General features: G+C 50.8%; 1 protein-coding gene across 2 annotated transcripts in view; it reads left to right on the forward strand.

Moving 5' to 3' along the window:
* The window catches only part of UVRAG (UV radiation resistance associated), a 97,083-nt gene extending 78,199 nt beyond the window's left edge, over window positions 1-18,884 (forward strand). For both annotated transcript variants that reach the window (XM_077341234.1, XM_077341235.1), the window contains 2 exons: window positions 8,317-8,408; window positions 16,879-18,884. In XM_077341234.1, coding sequence (XP_077197349.1) covers window positions 8,317-8,408; window positions 16,879-17,569 — 783 coding nt within the window. In that variant the 3' untranslated portion in view covers window positions 17,570-18,884. The remainder of the gene's footprint in view (window positions 1-8,316; window positions 8,409-16,878) is intronic.
* The last annotated feature ends 421 nt before the right edge of the window (window positions 18,885-19,305 follow it).

Consider the following 19,305-nt stretch of genomic DNA (forward strand, 5'->3'; position numbering starts at 1 on the left):
GCTGAAAGCATACACCCCAGGGTCATCTAGTCCAACCCCCCTGGGAAATTCCCAGTTCCCTTCCCTCCTATTGACCCCTGTTCTACTCCCAGAGAGAGAGAGAGAGAGAGAGAGAGAGAAAGAGAGAAAGAGAGAAAGAAAGAGAGAAAGAAAGAAAGAAAGAAAGAAAGAAAGAAAGAAAGAAAGAAAGAAAGAAAGAAAGAAAGAAAGAAAGAAAGAAAGAAAGAAAGAAAGAAAGAAAGAAAGAATCCATCTGGGATCCCGGGGCCAATCTGGCCTGGGGGGAAAATTCCTTCCTGATCCTAAAATGTATTACTTTATTTTAATATTTTTAGACTTCTACCGCACCATTCCCCAAAAGGGGTCAGGGCCGCGATTGGTATTCCCCTGGGCCTGTAGGAAAGAGCAACAAGAGCTAGGGATTGGCTCACCCCTCTCGCAGCACCCTGGAGGGCCAACAGATAGGGCAGAGAGGCCAAGGTCTTCCCCAGCAGTGTCTGCAGCTGCTGGCCCTGATGTCTCATGGACCCTGCAGTGGTAGTTGAGTGGACTGACGCTACACCTCCTCCTACCAGAACAGGACACCTTCCCCACTGGAACTTTTCCGATACGCGTCCTGACCTAAGATTCCATTGTGGGAGGGAGAGACCCGCGATCTAGTAAACACAATCACTGGAAAATCAAAACATGCCCCCAGAGGGAGCGTGGAATCTCTGTGAACTTGCGCAGCCAAGAACAATGAAAACCACGTCCGACTCCTCAGGGAGCTGAAGGTGGAATTACAAAGCAGGTCAACGCAATTTTCTGCAGAATGTTACGGCCGTTGCTTAGAACTGGGAAATGGTATATCGGTGCGCTCCATTTCAGTTTGTAGGTAATAGTTTCCATCTGTCGCATCTGGGGGTGTGTGCGTGTGCGCATGTGTGTATGTGTGTGGACTAAGGAAGAAGAGTTTTCGGAAGGCTTCGGCCGAGTAGGAATCTCTCTGTGTAGTAATGGGGTTTTGCAAGCCTCCCTGCTTCAGACGGACTCGGAGGGATCTTGCAGGGCTGGTTTAAAGATCTGGAAATTAACGTATGCTCTTTCAGTAGATGGACCATAAATTAGGAATCATGCCGCGTAGGGGTCCTCAATGGGGTACCCATCTGCTCCATGGCACCCTCCTCCCAAAACCTTCTCTTGTGGCTCACAAGGGTTTTTAGGAGATGGTCCTGTCCTCGGATGCCAACAGGAACCGCTCCCTGCCCTCTTCTGACAACCTTTCCGATGCTTCAAGAGAGCAATCCTGTCCCCTCTCAGCTTCCTCTTCTTCAGACTGACCATTCCCAAGTCCCTCAGCCTTTCCTCACAGGGCTTGGTCCCCAGGCCCCAGATCCTCCTCGTCACTCTCCTCTGCCCCCTCTCCATTTTGTCCACATCTTTTCGGAAGTGAGTCCTCCAGAATTGCACACAGGATTCCAGGGGGGAATCTGACCAAAGTGGTATACAGTGGATCTAGGACATCTTGTGATTTTGATGCAGGGCCTCTGTTGGTATCCACCTTCTGTAACGCCGCATCACACTGTCTGATCATATTTCACTTTACTGAACGGTGAGAGATTCAAAGCAAGAACAAGGAAATCTTTCTTCACGCTGCCTCTCGTTACCCTGTGGAACTCACTGCCACAGGCTGTGTTGATGGCTGCCAGCTTGGAAGGCTTTGAACAGGGAGTGGACAAATTCATGGAGACCTGGGCTCCTAGCCATGACTAATCCCTCCCCCTCCAGTCCCACAGGGTCTAAAGTACTGTCACAATCTACTTACACTCGAGCAAAGATCTTTCAACATGAAAGAAAGAGAGACAGTCGGCTGCTGCCTTCCTCTGCATAATCTTCCTTTGTGGGCCTCCGTTCTGAGCACAGACCCTGCTTTGCTTTCAAGAATAGGCTATACTTGGCTGCTTTCCTTCCCTTTAAATCAATTACTTGGGACTAGGTGGGCCTCTGCTCTGACTCAGCAGGGCTTGTTTTCCGTCTAGTCCAGCATCCTGTCTCAAACAGTGGCCAGCCAGTTTCTCTGGACAGCCAGCAACAAGGCATAAAGCTTACCTCAAAAGATCGCTGCTGGGTCAGACCAGTGGTCCATCTAGTCCAGTATCCTGTCCCACCCAGTGGCCAACAAGTTCCTTTGGAGGACCAACAACAAGGCACAGAGGCCAAGGCCTTCCCCTGAGAAGACCCTCAGAAGAGCCCTGCTGGGTCAGGCCAGGGAGGGTCCCTCCAGTCCAGCCTCCCGTCTCACCCAGGGGCCAGCCAGTTCCTCTGCAGGGCCAGCCACAGGGCAGAGAGGCCGAGGCCTTCCCCTGAGAAGACCCTCAGAAGAGCCCTGCTGGGTCAGACCAGGGAGGATCCCTCCAGTCCAGCCACCCGTCTCACCCAGGGGCCAGCCAGTTCCTCTTCAGGACCAACAAGACGGCAGAGAGGCCGAGGCCTTCCCCTGAGAAGACCCTCAGAAGAGCCCTGCTGGGTCAGGCCAGGGAGGGTCCCTCCAGTCCAGCCTCCCGTCTCACCCAGGGGCCAGCCAGTTCCTCTGCAGGGCCAGCCACAGGGCAGAGAGGCCGAGGCCTTCCCCTGAGAAGACCCTCAGAAGAGCCCTGCTGGGTCAGGCCAGGGAGGGTCCCTCCAGTCCAGCCTCCCGTCTCACCCAGGGGCCAGCCAGTTCCTCTGCAGGGCCAGCCACAGGGCAGAGAGGCCGAGGCCTTCCCCTGAGAAGACCCTCAGAAGAGCCCTGCTGGGTCAGGCCAGGGAGGGTCCCTCCAGTCCAGCCTCCCGTCTCCCCCTGGGGCCAGCCAGTTCCTCTGCAGGGCCAGCCACAGGGCAGAGAGGCCGAGGCCTTCTCCTGATGTCTCCTGGTGAGACTTGGGTTGCAGTCTGACTGCCTCTGAACGTTTTCGTTCTCTATTCCCCATGACTAATAGCCACCGATAGACCTCTCCTCCATGATTGTATCTTGTCCTCTTTCTAGTGATACGTGATTTTACTTTTATGCATGGAGAAATCTGCCCTCGATGCCCCCTTTTGCCCAACAGCCCGCACCTTTGGTGTCAGAACCACTTTGGCAGAGGCGTCAACTCGGTCACGCGGACTGCATTTCCACTCCTCCGGACCGGGGAGGAAAGTGGCTCCAGATTTTTTCTCTCCTCCCCGACCCTCCAGCCCGGTGGTACCCCGCCCTTGAAACGAGCAGCTTAAATCTTGAACCGAGCCAGCGGTTCCACAGTGACACCTAAGGGGGATGAAAAAGCAAAAGCGATCCGGACACGGAGCCAAGAAAGCTTTTATCTGACGCAAAGGTTACTTTCGGGCCGAACTCCCTTGACGACTCCAAATTAAAATGATGAAGTGAAAGCCGTGCAGAGCTGTTAGCTCACTGTGGATGAACCTCCTCTCCTTTTCCATGCCCATCCCAGCCTGGCTCTTGGAAGTGGGGCGTGCTTGCCTTAAGGCTCTTAATCCAGTTATTTATGTGCTACAACCCATTACAAGCGTTTGAAGGATGGGCGTTTGAAAAAGAGGCATTGTATTGTGTTAGGAACCTCCACGTGTAATGCCAGCCGGTTTTTAAAAATGGTTGGGGGGGGGGCGGATTTACTAAGACACGCTGTGAGTGCAGCGTTGCAATAGCCGTTTAAATCTTCAGGTGTCATCCTAAAGAAAAATAAATTATAAACGGGGTTTTTTTGGGGGTAGGGTATGCGCACGCATAATGCAAACTTTAATGGCATCAAAAAACCAGCAAAACCCACAACAGGTGTCTTTCCCCACCGAAGACTTTACAGTTAACGCAGATAGAACAATTCTGCTCCATCCTCTACATGGCAGCCTTTTAAATACTTGAAGGTGGTTATCAAATCCCCTCTCAGTCGTCTCCTCTCCAGGCTAAACAGACCAAGATCCCCCAACCTTTCTTCATACGTCTTGGTCTCCAAACTCCTCACCATCTTTGTTGCCTTCCTCTGGACACGCTCCAGTTTGTCTGCATCCCTCTTCAACTGGGGTGCCCAAAACTGAACCCAGGACTCCAAGGGAGGATGGAATATATGTATATAGAAATACTACTTTTAAATTTGGAACGAACCCTTTTAAAAATAATTCTTAATCCTATCCTCAGAATTCATCTGTTCCTTCCACGTAATCACCACCACGAAGAAAAAAATTTCCAGGCTGAAGTAATCCTCAGATCCTCATCCTTTTAAATAATAATAATAATAATATTAACATTAATAATTTATAATCTTCCCTTCCTCAGAGGCTCAGGGCAGGCAGGTAACAACATAAATAATAATTATTAGTCAGTTCAATATGAAAATTACACATTACGTATAAACATTAAAATAATCCTAATTCAAAAATTAGATCAGAATACATCTTCTAAGCCAGGGGTAGTCAACCTGGGGTCCTCCAGATGTGCACGGATTACAATTCCCATGAACCCCTGCCAGCTCTCCCTTGAAGAGCTAAGAGTGGTATTTCTCCGACAGAAAAGCTTCCAAGGGAGACTGCGACGGGAAATTGCTGAAGTAGAATTCATTCCAACTTTGGAAATTTTTAAACAGAGGCTGGATAGCTATCTGACGGAGAGGCTGATTCTGTGAAGGCTCAAGGGGGTGGCAGGTGACACTGTCAGCGATAGGGTTGTGGGTGTCCTGCATGGTGCAGGGGGTTGGACTAGATGACCCAGGAGATCCCTTCCAACTCTGTGATTCTATGGACCTGGGACCGTCCTCAGGCCAAGCAGATGCTCTTCCACTGAGCCACAACCCCTCTCCAGGGTCTCAGACAGAGAACTTTCCCATCACCTCCTGCCTGGTCCTTTTAACTGGAGATCCCAGGATTTGAACCTGGGGCCTTCTGCAGGCCAAGCCGATGCTCTGCCTCTAAGCCACGGCCCCTTCTGAGCACAGTGTTTGTTCTGCTCAGCCTGAGTGTGATCAGAGGGCTGGTCACGTTCTCCATCAGATGCCAGAGAGATCAGCTCTGCTTTCCCATGAGCCGAGCTTTCGAGCGAGGTTGACATTCCGGCCTCTCTCTGCATTCACAAGTCTCTCTGAACACCGGTGTTAGTCTCACGCGCGCAGGCCCTATAGCGGTCTTTGCGGAAAAGAAACCAGCAGCAGCCCCTCGATTAGCCCCACTGAAAGGTAATCTCCGTGCCGAAAATGGGTACATTAAAGTCTGCCTTATTCCCGATTTCCCTAAGTACGTTAACCGGGGATCCGTGTTCCCTACAAGAGGTACGCTACCAAATGCGCCCTAGATTTATTTCGTCCGTGGGGTTCAAACTCTCCCGGTCCCCCCGAGGCAGACCCCCCCCCCCAAACTGGTTATGGCCAAGGTGGATGCCACTCCTCCGGTCCTCTTTCACTCAGTGGAGGAGAGACGGCCAGCCGTCCCCAAAAGAGCTGCGGAAAACCTCTGAAGCGCAAAGCGCAGCATGCGCTCCGCGGATTGCTTCCTCAAAACATTTCCGCAGCAGCTTCGCTCAGCTGTCAGGAGGCCCATTAGTATGGCCACAGAAGGTCTGCCAAGAGTTACGGACTCTGCTCCGAGCTCATCGCCTGGATGCCCCAATGCAGCCCCTGGAAACCGAGAATTTCTTATGTTAATGTGCAGCCGGTGGGACGCAGGTTGTGAGAAGCATCAGATTTCGAGGGGTTTTCCGGGAAGCGGGAAAGGTGGGAAGAAACCACACAAGTAAGCGGAAGGAGAGAAAAAATGTGTGTGTGGGGGTCATGCATCTTGGTTATTTATATTTTATATATTTTATTGTTACATTGATGTCCTTTCCTATTTGTGTGCAAAACATAGAACGAGCATTGATACATTCTACTACTCTATCATAGAATCATAGAGTTAGAAGGGGCCACAAAGGCCATCTAGTCCAACCCCCTGCTCAACGCAGGATCAGCCCAGAGCATCCTAAAGCATCCAAGAAAAGTGTGTATCCAACCATTGCTTGAAGACTGCCAGTGAGCGGGAGCTCAGGACTGCCAGTGAGGGGGTCCTCTTTTGGGCACTGGATTTTGGCAGCAGGGCAGGAGACTATGGCTCCGTGGTGGCGCATTGGCTCAGCATGTAGAAGGTCCTCGGTTCGATCCCCGACATCTCCAGTCGAAAGGACCAGACAGGAGGTGGTGGGAAAGAGCTCTGTGCCTGGGACCCTGGAGAGCTGCTGCCAGTCAGAATAGACCAGAGGTGTCAAATATATTTGGGACAAAGGTGATAAGAGCGGGTCCTTCCCCAGCCCTGTTTGATCTGGACCCCCCCGGGGGTGGACTACCATTGCCCCCAGTTTACATCTGGTTGCCACAGCCAGGAACAGATGATTGAAGATTAAAGGGATAATATGGGATTATGTGATCGCCATCTGTATTGTTTTATCTGTTTTATATAGTATTGTATGGATTTATGGATTTTTATGCTTTATTATGTTGTGAGCCGCCACAAGCCAGCTCATTTGGGAGTGGTGGGGTAAAAGTCCGATGGATGGATGGATGGATGGATGGATGGATGGATAGTCCCATTGTATACGGCACTGGTCAGACCACACCTGGAGTCCTGTGTGCAGTTCTGGAGGCCTCACTTCAAGAAGGACGTAGATAAAATTGAAAGGGTACAGAGGAGAGCGACGAAGATGATCTGGGGCCAAGGGACCAAGCCCTATGAAGATAGGTTGAGGGACTTGGGAATGTTCAGCCTGGAGAAAAGGAGGTTGAGAGGGGACATGATAGCCCTCTTTTAAGTATTTGAAAGGTTGTCACTTGGAGGAGGGCAGGATGCTGTTTCTGTTGGCTGCAGAGGAGAGGACACGCAGTAATGGGTTTAAACTTCAAGTACAACGATATAGGCTAGATATCAGGAAAAAAGAACCCCCCCCCTTCCACCCAGCAGTTTGCCAAGGACAGTTCCCAGCTGCTGACGTCTGACTGGCTCCGAACCTGCCCTGAGGAATGGAGGACCCTTGATGTCACAGCCATAGTGATGCGTCATACTTGGGCACGCCTGGGACTTCTGTCCAGGGTCATGAGAACGCAGCGGCGCCGAGCAGGTGCCGTGGAGCAGGCAGAAACTCACTCTGCGGCGAGCTGTTGGCAAGTCGGAGTACGGATTTGGAGGGCAACCAAGATGACGAGTGAGTTGGAGCCCCGTCCCAATGAGGAAAGGCTGAAGAGTCTGGCACTTTTCAGTTTTAAAAGAGACGGCAGGCGGGGGGGGGGGCATGGGAGAGGTTTATTGAATGAGAGAGTTGGCAAAGAGACATTTTTCTCCCTCTCCCGAAACGCTAGAACTCAGGGGCATCCAACGAAGCCGATGGGCCGTAGGTTCCGGATGGCGAAACCTTGCACAGAGGGAATCCCCTGCCAGAGGACGTAGCGATGGCCACAAGGAAATACACTCTGTAGAGCAGGGGTTCTCAACCTTCCTAATGTCCCCAACCCTTTAATCCAGTTCCTCCTGTTGTGGTGACCCCCAGCCATAAAATGATGCAGTGTTCTCTCACAGAAATTAAACCAAAACTGACCCATGGCATGAAGATCCATTGTTCGGGATTGTGTATTAATTGGGTTTTTTCCAAGGTTTCTCAGTTTAAGTCTGCCTCTTGTCCCACCATGCCGATCTCGCTCTTTTCTGCTGCTCCAGACAGACGAACGCTCTCGCTCTCTCTCTCTACCCCGTAAGGCTGTTGTGTGGATGGCGCCCCTCCCCCCCCCCCAGAAAAGTTGCATGCCCTGCCTCAACCCCTGTGCAAGGGTAGTTCGACCCCCTCCTGCCTGGTCCTTTTAATTGGAGATGCCAGAGGTTGAACCTAGGACGTTCTGCATGCCAAACTGGGGCTCTTCCACTTTAGCTCTCCAGGGTTTCCAGCCGAGGTCTTTCCCATCAACCACCACCTGGTCCTTTCAACTGGAGACGCCAGGGATTGAACCTGGGATCTTCTGCATGCCGAGTGGATGGTTCCGCTGCTGAGCCACCGTCCCTCCCTCCCTCCCTCCCGCATCATTGAAGATGCAGCCGTGGCTTAGCACATGTCACCTTCCTAGGAAGGAAACTGTTCCCCCCTCATCCGCCCCCCCCATCGTAACCATTTAATTTTCTGCAGGCAAAGATTGCTTAACACAGAAGAATGTCCTCTCCTGCACCCTGGAAGGGCACAGCCCAGACACCGACTCTTGTCTTCCACTCCTGGATGTGTTGAGAAGGAGCCGCCTTGAGGCCCCTCCAAAGTGTTGCATAGATCTTCCGAGTTTGCTAATCCCTCCCAATCTCTCTTCGCAGCTAAGGTACCAACACGGGCTGGTGACCCCAGATCTGAGGCAGACTCTTCCTAACCTGAAGAACTTCCTGGAGCATGGACTCATGGTCAGATGGTAAGTATCTGTCTCATCTGTGCAGGGCAGCAGTGGGCGGTAGGTGGAAACCCTGGTAGACTATATTGCTGGGGTGGGATGGGGGGCAAACTGTCTCTCCAAATGTCCATGAACTACAATTCCCATGAGCCCCTGCCAGCATCACGCTCAAGGGCTCATGGGAATTGTAGTCCATGGACATTTGGAGAGCCACAATTTGGAGAGCCACAGCAGTATTATATTTTGAGAGCCACAGCAGTATTATACCAAGCGGGGGATCAGCAAGAACTTGTGGTTTGTAGGGAGAATCTCATTTTTCTCATGTATCCCCCTTCACTATTTCGTCTTTTCCTTCCCTGGTAGCTCCCATAATCTCTCCCTTTTTCCTGTTTCCTTCTCTGCTTCGTACCCACCACCCACTTACCTTTATTTTCCATTTATTTATTTACGTAATTTATAGACCGCTTTTCTCCCTTAAGACTCAAGGTGGGTAACGCAATGTAGGTCAACGTTGTCCGTAAGATGAGGCATCTAATAAGCAGTGTCATGGGACTAGGAGTGAAGAAATCTGAAACAAAGCAGAAGCTTTAAACATGGCTGTTAAAGTAGTATTATGTGTGTGTCGGCGTGTGTAGAAATATAAGGCGGTTTAGTCGTTGTAACGTCATTCTGTGTTTATGATGTCATTGTCTAAATTATTATACGCCGACCTGCATTGACTGGCTCAAGATGGACGGATGGACGAATGAATGAATGAATGAATGAATGGATGGATGGATGCATGAATGCATGAATGCATGAATGAATGAATGAATGAATGAATGAATGAATGAATGAATGAATGAATGAATGAATGAATGAGCAAGCAAGATAATACAGGAATGGCCAAACTGTGGCTCTCCGGATGTCCACAGCCTACAATTCCCACGAACCCCTGCCAGTGTGATACATCCTTAAGACCAACAAAGTTTTATTCAAGGTGTAACGCGTGCACCCGAAAGCTTACACCTTGAATAAAAACATTTTTGCTCTTAGAAGTGCCAAGGGAGTCAAACTCTGCTCTGTCGCTACAGACCAACACAACTGCTCGCTACTCTGTGTGACTCGTACAAAAAAGCAGTCATCAGTTGAAAGCACCTTCAATGTAAGAATGTCAGAAGAGCCCTGGTGGGTCAGATGAGTGAGGGACCATCTAGCCCAGCATCCCTTCTGGGAGAGCCAGTTTGGTGTAGTGGTTAGGAGTGCAGACTTCTGATCTGGCATGGCAGGTTCGATTCTGCGCTCCCCCACATGCAGCCAGCTGGGTGACCTTGGGCTAGTCACAGCACTGATAAAGCTGTTCTCACAGAGCAGTGATATCAGGGCTCTCTCAGCCTCACCCTCCCCACAGGGTGTCTGTTGTGGGGAGAGGAAGGGAAGGCGACTGTAAGCCGCTTTCTTCTTCTCCTTCTTCTTCTTCTTCTCCTTCTCTTTCCTCTTTCCTCTTTCCTCTTTCTTCTTCTTCTTCTTCTCTCAACCAGCTCCTCTGGAGAGCCCATAACAGGGCAGAGAGGCCAAGGCTTTCCCCCGGTAAGAACAGAAGATGAGTCCTGCTGGATCAGGCCAGTGGGCCATCTAATCCTGCATCCTCTTTCACACAGTAGCCAGCCAGTTCCTCTGGAGGGCCAACTCTTGAAGCCTCTGAACATGGAGGCTCCCATCAGTCATCGTGGCCAGTAGGCCCTGATAGATCTCTTGCCCATGATCCCCTTTTAAATCCATCTATGTTTTTGGCCATCACTATATCCCCTGGCAGTAAATTCCACATTCCAATCCCTCTCTGGGTAAACTAGTATTCCCTTTTGTCCAACCTGAATCTGTCGCCTTCAAGTCCTAGTGTTTTGGGAGAAGGAGGGGGAAAAAATCCCTCCAGACTCTTTGGCTTCTCCTCTGAGGGAAGGTGCTCCCAACCCCTCTTGGTTGCCCTCCTCCGAACTTTCCTCCCTAGCTTCCCAATGTCCTTTTTGGCGGCACCCGTAATAGCGCTCCTTCTGGGCATGTGCAGCCTCTCCTCTATTCCGAGCGCTAGTAGAAAACCTTGATCGGTTTTGCAGCCCATCCAAGCATTACAGGTTGCACAGGTTCCTATTCCGAACGGGGTAATTACAAGTTTTGGCAACGCACCTCTTTTTCGAGCAGGTCAGCAGCGTTCCTCGTCCAGCAGATATGGATGGTTGTGTCTTTCCAAACGGCTTCCACCGGGGCCAGGCGCAGCGAGCCAGCCAGCTTATAAACGGATCAAATGCTCCTTTTATTGCACGTGTCATTTGCATAACTTAATTCGCTCCGAGCGAGTGTGCGGAATTTGGCTTTCCCGACTCGGGGAACGCTGCTGTCTGGCTTAAGAGAAGGCCCGTGTCCCTCGGCGCCTCCTTAGAGTGGCATGTTCCCATTATCAAGACAAAACACATTCCTCGCCTGGCTAATATTTCAAAACCCGCGCGGACGTTAGCCGCCGCTCTCCGTTCTCCGGGACTATCGCATTCCCCTCCAGCCGCGTCTCCACGCCTCATTTCTTTCTCACCTCCAAGGCTCAGCAAGGCCCGATGAGTCCGAACAGGACCGCTCGGTACTTCCTGACGGTATAAACGCTAATGAGGCTTTTCACAGATCCCATCCCCGGGGGGGGGGGGGAGGGAGATGGGGGGGCCTGTTTCCACCTAGGGCGACCGGGCATGGTCATGCTAGACTGCAAGAGACCAGTTCACGTGTGCAGGTCCGGAATGTGGGCCCGCAAACGTCTCTGCGCAGATGGTGAAAGCGATATCCGCTGGGCCCCAGCGATGAAGATTTATGGCCGTCTCGATTCAGCAGGTAGGCCACGCCATTGACTGGCTACGGTTTCTGGGTCCCAGGACTGACAGAGCTTTGCCAGACGCCCCCCGGCATCAGTAGGAGCGAAGCAAGAGAAGATTGCCTCTCGTAGATTTCCTCCCTCACGTACGGCTCTTCCGCAACGTGGTTTCTTCCAGTTGGTAACCCCTTGAGCCAAGTTGGCACATGCCAGGAGTGGCCAAACTGTGGCTCTCCAGATGTCCGTGGACTACAATTCCCATGAGCCCCTGCCAGCCGAATTTTCACGGCTGCAGCACAGAACCTGGCAACACTATACATTATAGAATAATTTGTGTCTCTGAGCATTTGTGCTAAGGCCACTTTCTTCCTGTCCACTTGTCCATTTTCCACATCTTTCTTGTCCACTTGTCCATCTTCTTGGGTGCCAGTGACACATCCTGACCTCAAGAGAGCTCTTCTAGGATCTGCCCTCCCCGGTCTCAGTCTCCTCCTGATTTCCCAGTCGCCGTCAGCCTTTGGGCTGAAAGCGGAGCCCAGAGACGGAAAATCTCGAACCCGCGTCTTCCTCACCGGCCGGAAAGTCTCGTCATCCCCCAGCAGCCCTCACTTTTCTCTTCTTGATGTCCCGCTGGAATCTCTGCTTGAAACCACCAGCAGGAGTCGTTTTGAGTCTTCGATGTGTTCGGCTAGTCACGGGCATTCCAGTTGAACACCGTTTTTAAAAGCTGAAACCCCTTCAGAGAGTGGAGCTGCCAAGCTAAAGAGGGAGGGGGGGAACCCTTTCCGCAGTGCGGTTTAGAGAGAAAATAGGCCTCTGACTCTCCTTATCTCTGCGACAGACAACCCCTGTGCAGAGAACAGACTGCTAAGATTTCAGGGACTCTGTTGCATCTGATTTGATTTGATTCGATTTGATTTATTGGAGTTATTGCCCAACACTCCTGGCAAGCCGGCTCGTGGCAGGTTACAAATAGATCCCAATACATAAAATCCCACTAAAAATCCATTAAAATACACAACATAACACCAACAGGGCGGTTAAATAACCCCATCCTATAATGATAAGAGCCTCTGGTGGCGCAGAGTGGTAAGGCAGCAGACATGCAGTCTGAAACTCTGCCCATGAGGCTGGGAGTTCGATCCCAGCAGCCGGCTCAAGGTTGACTCAGCCTTCCATCCTTCCGAGGTCGGTAAAATGAGGACCCAGCTTGCTGCTGGGGGGTAAATGGTAATGACTGGGGAAGGCACTGGCAAACCACCCCGTATTGAGTCTGTAACGATAAAATCAGAGTCCAGTAGCACCTTTAAGACCAACAAAGATTTCTTCAAGGCGTGAGCTTTCGAGTGCAAGCCCTCTTCCTCAGACGAAGAACTGGCCATAAGCAAAAGTTAATCCTGTTACGTTAGTAAACTGTGTCACAGCATCTACACCCAGCCCCATGATCACCGTCTGCCAAACCAGCCCATGAGACTCTGATTTCATTAGGTGTGTCACCCTTTCACCCTTGCACAACCAATCCACGATGAATACTTTTTTCCGTACATTCAGGTGGGTCTGAAGCCGCAGGACAAAGTTTCAAGTCCTCCAGCACTTCAATGGCCAACCCCGTTTTTATTCGAGGGATAAGCTTTCGTGTGCGTGCACACGAAAGCTTATCCCTCGAATATAAACTGGGTTGGTTTTCAAGGGGCTGCCGGACTTGAACTCTCCCCCACGTTTTCCAAACATTTAGGCGTGCCCTTTTCTCTCGCTTCCCCATCGGCCGTCTCTCTTCCGGGCCCCTTTAGGTGACCCTGCCGTTGTTTTGCATCAATTTCGGCTGTAATCTTTAAAGAGGTGCGAAACCGGTTGTTGCGTTGTTCTGTTTGCACAGTCGCCGTGCGATCGGCCAGTGGGCTCGCACGGACCCTTTTGTGGCTGCAGTCCAACTTAAACACCTTTGCTTCTCCCAGTCATGAGGTCATATTTGCACGAAAGCTTTAAAAAAAAAAGAGAAATCTCCGACCCAGTTGAAGTTATATGTGGTTTTTTTTTTTACTTGGAGTATTTCATGCCCTTGGTCCGTAGCCGTGCGTTTTGGCCGCCCTCCAAGCAATCACGATTTTACTGTTTCAACCATCTGCAATCAAGTAATCCCCCTCAGAGGAAACATTTTTTTGCAGGGAGGGAAAAGATACGTATTTTGGAATGCGAATTGCGCGCTGTCTTTTCCGTACGTTTTTTTGCAGGCCGTTTGCAGACATATTAAATAAAGCAATCTGTTTGTTTGCTTTTAATTGGGAGGGGGATGTTTCTTTGTTTTTTTCTTTTTTAAGAACATCCTGGCCGGGAAGAAAGTGAAACGAACCTCTTAAATATAATGGTAAATACAGTAACGGACTTAAAGCAACACACGGGTTTTATTTTTGTGAAATCGGTTTGCTGCAGAATGGAGATTGTAAATTCTTTAAAAAAAAAAAAAGGAACTTCAGCTTGGGGTAGTGGTTAGGAGCGCTGACTTCTAGTCCAGTGAGCTGGATTTGATTCCCCACTCCTCCTCCACATGCAGCCAGCTTGGGTGACCTTGGGCTAGTCACAGTCCTGCTAGAGCTGTTCTCATAGAGTAGTTCTCTCAGAGCGCTCTCAGCCTCACCTACCTCACAGGGTGCCTGTTCTGGGGAGAGGAAAGGGAAGGTGATTGGAAGCCACTTTGAGACTCCTTTGGGTCAAGAAAAGCGGCATCTAAGAACCAACTCTTCTTTTTCTTCTTCTTGTGCAAAACTGGTGGTTGAGAGTTTTCCAGCGCCTCTCCAGCCAGCATGGTGTACTGGTTAGGAGCGTCGAATTCTAATCTGGTGAGATGGGTTTGATTCCGCGCTCCTCCTCATACAGCCTCCTCTCCCTCAAAGGGTGTCTGTTGTGGGGAGAGAGAAAGGAAAGTGACTGGAAGCCACTTTTAGACTCCTTCAGGTAGAGAATAGCGGCATATAAGAACCAACTCTTCTTCTTCTTCTTAAAGTTCTGTGTGGAACAGGGGTCCCCAGCGTAGTGCCCATGGCACCCTCCCAATTTTTTAAAAAGTGGATGCGGCCAGGTGAGAATTTTGCCTAGCAAGGCTTCTGATTGGCCGGTGGACGTTTGCTTGTGCTGAATTTTTTAAAATGTTGCTTTGGCGGTATCTGCCATCACAGCTTAACAATCTGCGCTGTATGACTGAGGGTCAGCTGCGTCATCTGTTTTTTGGCTGGCTCCGCCTCTTTAGGCCGCCATTTTGCATCTACACCTGCCACTCTGTGGCAGAATTCCGAAGGCACCCACAGACTCAGAATCACAGAATCCTAGAGTTGGAAGGGGCCACACAGGCCATCTAGTCCAACCCCCTGCTCAAAGCAGGATCAGCCCAAAATAGAAAAAATAAACCATTCTATCAAAAGTTTTTTATAGCAGATAATTTATCAACAACTGAAATGCAACATACAATGTCAAAATGATAACCCCCTGGATCCCTGGTTGGGAATCTCTGGAGTAGAGTCCTAAGTGATCGTAAAATGAATATATGTTTATAAAATTACTATTTCAAACGAAGCCACAAGAACCTATGTTACATTGTTATTTCCCATTGTCATTTAATTACACAACTCACCAGAAATGAGTATAAATACTCATGAAATCCAAGTTGTACTTAGTATCAAAGTTTCTGAAATGAACATTGACTCAAGAAGGTTGGCGATCCTTGGTTTAGATGGCATGGTTGTGTATGTAACTAAATCACTGTGTATTGTGTACCTTTTCCGCTGTGGTGTGAAAAAAATAACCGTGAACTGTAGCGTGTGTGTGCTTGGGGGAGGGCAGCATTTGATGAAGCCTTTTGACCTGCATGAAGGGGGGATCCATCCCACCACTGTTTTGGGTAGCACACAATGGAAAGCAATCATGTTTACTTCCTGAGGTTGCAGTTATTGCTTGAACATCTTCAAGTACTTGAGGGGCTGTCATAGAGACATTCTGTTGCCCCAGAGGGTCGGACAAGAACCAAGGGGTTGGAATTATTTCAAAAGAATTTTTAACTAAACATCCGGAAGACGTTCCTGACCCTTAGTCCGGTTCCTCGGTGGAACAGGCTTCCTCGGGAGGAGGTGGGTTTTGAAGCAGAGGCTAGATCAGTGCTTCTCAACCTTGGGGTTGGGACCCCTTTGGGGGTCAAATGACCCTTTCAGAGGGGTCGCAGCAGGGCAAGCAGCTTGGCTGGAGGGGGGCACCATCCACACAACAGCCTTGCGAGGTAGATCGAGATAGAGCGTCTGTCTGGAGCAGCGGAAAAGAGCGAGATCAGCATGGCGGGACAAGAGGCAGAGCTGAACTGAGAAACCCCAGAAAAAAACCCAATTTATATCCAATCATGACCAATGGATCTTAACGCCATTGGTCAGTTTCGGTTTAATTTCTGGGAAAGAACCCTGGCATCATTTTATGGTTGGGGTCTCCACAACATGAGGAACTCTATTAAAGGGTCGCGGCATTAGGAAGGTTGAGAATCACTGGGCTAGATGGTCATCTGACAGAAATGCTGATTTTATGAACTTAGGCATATGGTGAGTGGGTGGGCAGGAGGGGATGTGCCAGTGTTGGTCTCTTGTGGCCCTTCCTTGCCTACCCAGAGAATTGCGGATTACCACTGTGGGATGGTAGGTGAATTCCCTCCAGGCCAGGTTGGATTCTGGAGGTTTTTGGTGGGGGGGACCACTTGGGCATATAACTGAGGTCTTTGTGGGTGCACAGTTAATTGTAACTTCCTGCATTGTGCATGGGGTTGGATTAGATGCCCCTGGAGGTCCCTTCCAACTCTAGGATTCTACGATTTTCCCAGCTGCTGGTGGCACAGAGTGGTTCTCCTCATTCTTGCCAGACAGGTGACATCATGTGTCAGACTGCCTCCTTCCTCCACAGTACTTTAACAGCGAGGGTTTGCAGCACAAAGCCCACCTGGCTTCCTCCCTGCTAAATGGGGAGGGGTCTCTGTTCTACATGGGAGAATATTGCTCCTTGGGAGAACTTTGGGTCCTCAAAAGTTTACTATTTATTTGATTGATTGATTGATTGATTGATTTCTATATCGCCCTTCCGTATGGCTCAGGGCGGTTTACATACAACATGGGGGATACATGGAACACAAACCTCCCAAATATAAAAATCTTGCTTTGGCAGCAGCAGCTGGCACCACAGCACTAAGGTCATCGCCATGTGACTGAAGTTACGTGTGGCCATCGTGGTGCCACGAGCTCCGCCTCCTGCAGCAGCCATTTTGAGGCAGCCTTTTTTAATGACGCCCTGCCTTCTGCAGCAGCCTTTTTAAGACCAACATAGTTTCGTAAGATGTCGACGCTTATGGGACTGGCTCCGCCTCCTGGGGCAGCCATTTTGTAACAGCTGTTTGGGGAGCTGTGCCCCCACCCCACGGCGGCAGAATTCCAAAGGTGCCTAGAGGCTCAAAAGGGTTGGGGACTCCTAGTCTGAATCAGGCTCCGTGCCTTGTCACCACCTTGCTTATTGGGCCATGATGTTCAGCCGATTAAGTCTCCAATAGCCAATCGGGAGTCTTGTCGGGCAAAAGCCCCACCCACTTTCTGCAATTCTGCAAATGCTTTTCTCACCATTCACCCCTTCTCATTCTTACAGTGATCGGCATCACATTTCCAGTGCCATCCCAGTCCCAAAGAGACAGAGCACGACGTTTGGGGCTTTGGAGCCTGGCTTCTCCGGCAGCCGCCCTTCTCCGGACAAGGGGCTCCGAAAACGGGCCAACTCGGACAACGAGAGACTGCAGTACAAGACCCCCCCGCCGAGTTACAACTCGGCTTTATCGCAGCCCGTCGCCATTCCGGGCGAGCCCGAGAGAAAGGCGGGCTCCTTATCCTCCTCTTTAGAGACCTCCCTAGACTTCTCGAGAGAAAGCGCAAAGGGAGAAGGCTTGAGGAACAGCTTCAACGGAGACAGCCGGAGTCCGAACGCTCCCCAGAACCGGCAGGAGCCTTTCCTGGCATCCTCTCGTGCAATGAACGGAGCAGCGCTGCCCGGCGAGCACCCGGAGGCCGCAGCCCACAAGCCGCCTTGCCCGTTCGGCGGCTCCCTAGGGGCCGACCTTCTCTGCACGGTCGAGCAGGCCGAAGAGATCATCGGGATGGAAGCGACCGGGTTTGGCACCGGTGACCAGCTAGAAGCCTTCCACTACCTCCCAGTGGACCACGCCGTGGCAGTGGAATGCGACGAGCAAGTCCTGGGGGAATTTGAAGACGTCAACCGGAGGATCTACGCCTTGAACAAGGACCCGCCCACTTTCTGCCGGCCGCGGAAGGGCTCCGACAAGTGACCCCCGGCCCCCAGAAGCCGCAGGGACGGCGGCCTGTTACCCAGGTGAACGCTCCATCTCGAACGAAGATAAAACTTGCACTTGAGATTCCCCAACGTCTATGGGCTGGGGAGGGGGGCGGGCGGAGCATTGTCACTACAATTCTAGAAGGGGGGTTGTCAATTTTTATCACACACAATCGTGGCATACCCACAGTCCAGGTAAACATATACCGCTTCTTGTCCTCGTTTCTATATTTTCAGATTTCCCTGCCGAGTCGAGTCAGGCCGGCGCGCGCGTGTCGTCCGCTTAAATTTATTATTTCCACAAGGGTGTATGTGCGTGCGTCTGTTCCTTTCCTTCTCGGTGGCTCGTTGCGTTCAAGCCACCCAGCAACGCTTTTCTAGCCGGAAGCGAGTGTCCGGGGCTGCAGGGGTATCTTTCTGTCAGAGCACCGGAGTAAAGCATGCAAAAGACCTCTTGTCCCCGCAGTTTCTTTCCCTCGTTTCTCCCATTGCTGGCGTCGCAACGGCCCATGAGCTACTGAAATAATCAGGTCTCGTGCAAGACCTGCCAACAAGAGCTTTAATGTTCGGGAGATAGCGCCAACGGCTCGTAAGTGGAGGACCAAATGTCCCGTGTATGTGTGTACGGAAACGTCTTGATTGTCCCCTCCGTCATAGGACTGATTGGTCCCCGCCCGTCACAAACTCCACATGGTTTGTCTTGAGCGAGCAGAAATTTTGCTACCTGTTCCCAGGCCAGGCCCGTAAAATCCGGATTTTACTTTTGCAGCCTGCCCGGGAGACGGCCATTTTGGCCAGGCCCCGACGTAACCCGAGGGAGACAAAAGGACACCTTGACAAAGAAGAGTTGTTTCCAGACCCCCCCATCAAGCTGTGAAGCTGTTTACAAACAAGCCAGCCAGACTTCAGTACTATAAGATGCGGGGCTGGGGCAGGGGTGGAGGGCTATTTTCATTAATACCTCTCGGAGTCAACCATTGACGGTTGTCCGTTAAAAAATAAAAATCGGTCCCCTGGGCCGTCGACGCCTTCAGCAAGAGGCGTCTGCAGGAATCTCTCCACGGGACAAGTTTTGTCTCTGGACGAGGTTGTGGGCCGCTGGCAGGCGCGTTCCCAAATGCACTAACGTCCGGGCAGGTTTTGGAGCCTGCTTGGGATTCCGGAGTTCAGCTGTCACTGGCTCTCTCGCTTTCTACGTTGTATACTGAAGTCGGGGCTCCGTTGTGAGCTCGTAAATAAACACATACATATATATATATGTGTGTGTGTATATATATATGTATAGCAGAATAAAAGTTTAATTTACTTCACTGTGCCTGGTATTTTCGTTTCCTGCCTGTTAACTTCTCTTGACCCCTTGCCCTCCAGCCCGTCGGGTCAGAGTCCCAATAAAACCAGTACGACCGTCGAGGAAAGAGGAGGGATGTGAAACGAAAACCTTGAACGCTGACCGATCGGCACATTTCGGTGACAGCTACGGGATCCTCTCGGAGCGGACCGCCCCCAGCGGCTCACGGTCTTGAGATCAGACTCTGTTCTTCATCTAACTTCAGGCTTTAATTTTGCTTTTAACTACATCGTTTCAGCAAAAGATTGGGGGGGGGAGGGAAGGGCGGAGGAGTCCATAGCCTTGATTCTGCAGATGTTTCACAACTGAAAAGTAGTCTCGTGAATCCGCTTCACAAATCCCACCTGGCGTTTTGTTCCTCAGTGTGGAAAAGAAATGCATCC

Source organism: Paroedura picta, chromosome 6 (assembly GCF_049243985.1).
Source record: "Paroedura picta isolate Pp20150507F chromosome 6, Ppicta_v3.0, whole genome shotgun sequence".
In the NCBI taxonomy this organism is placed as follows: Eukaryota; Metazoa; Chordata; class Lepidosauria; order Squamata; family Gekkonidae; genus Paroedura; species Paroedura picta.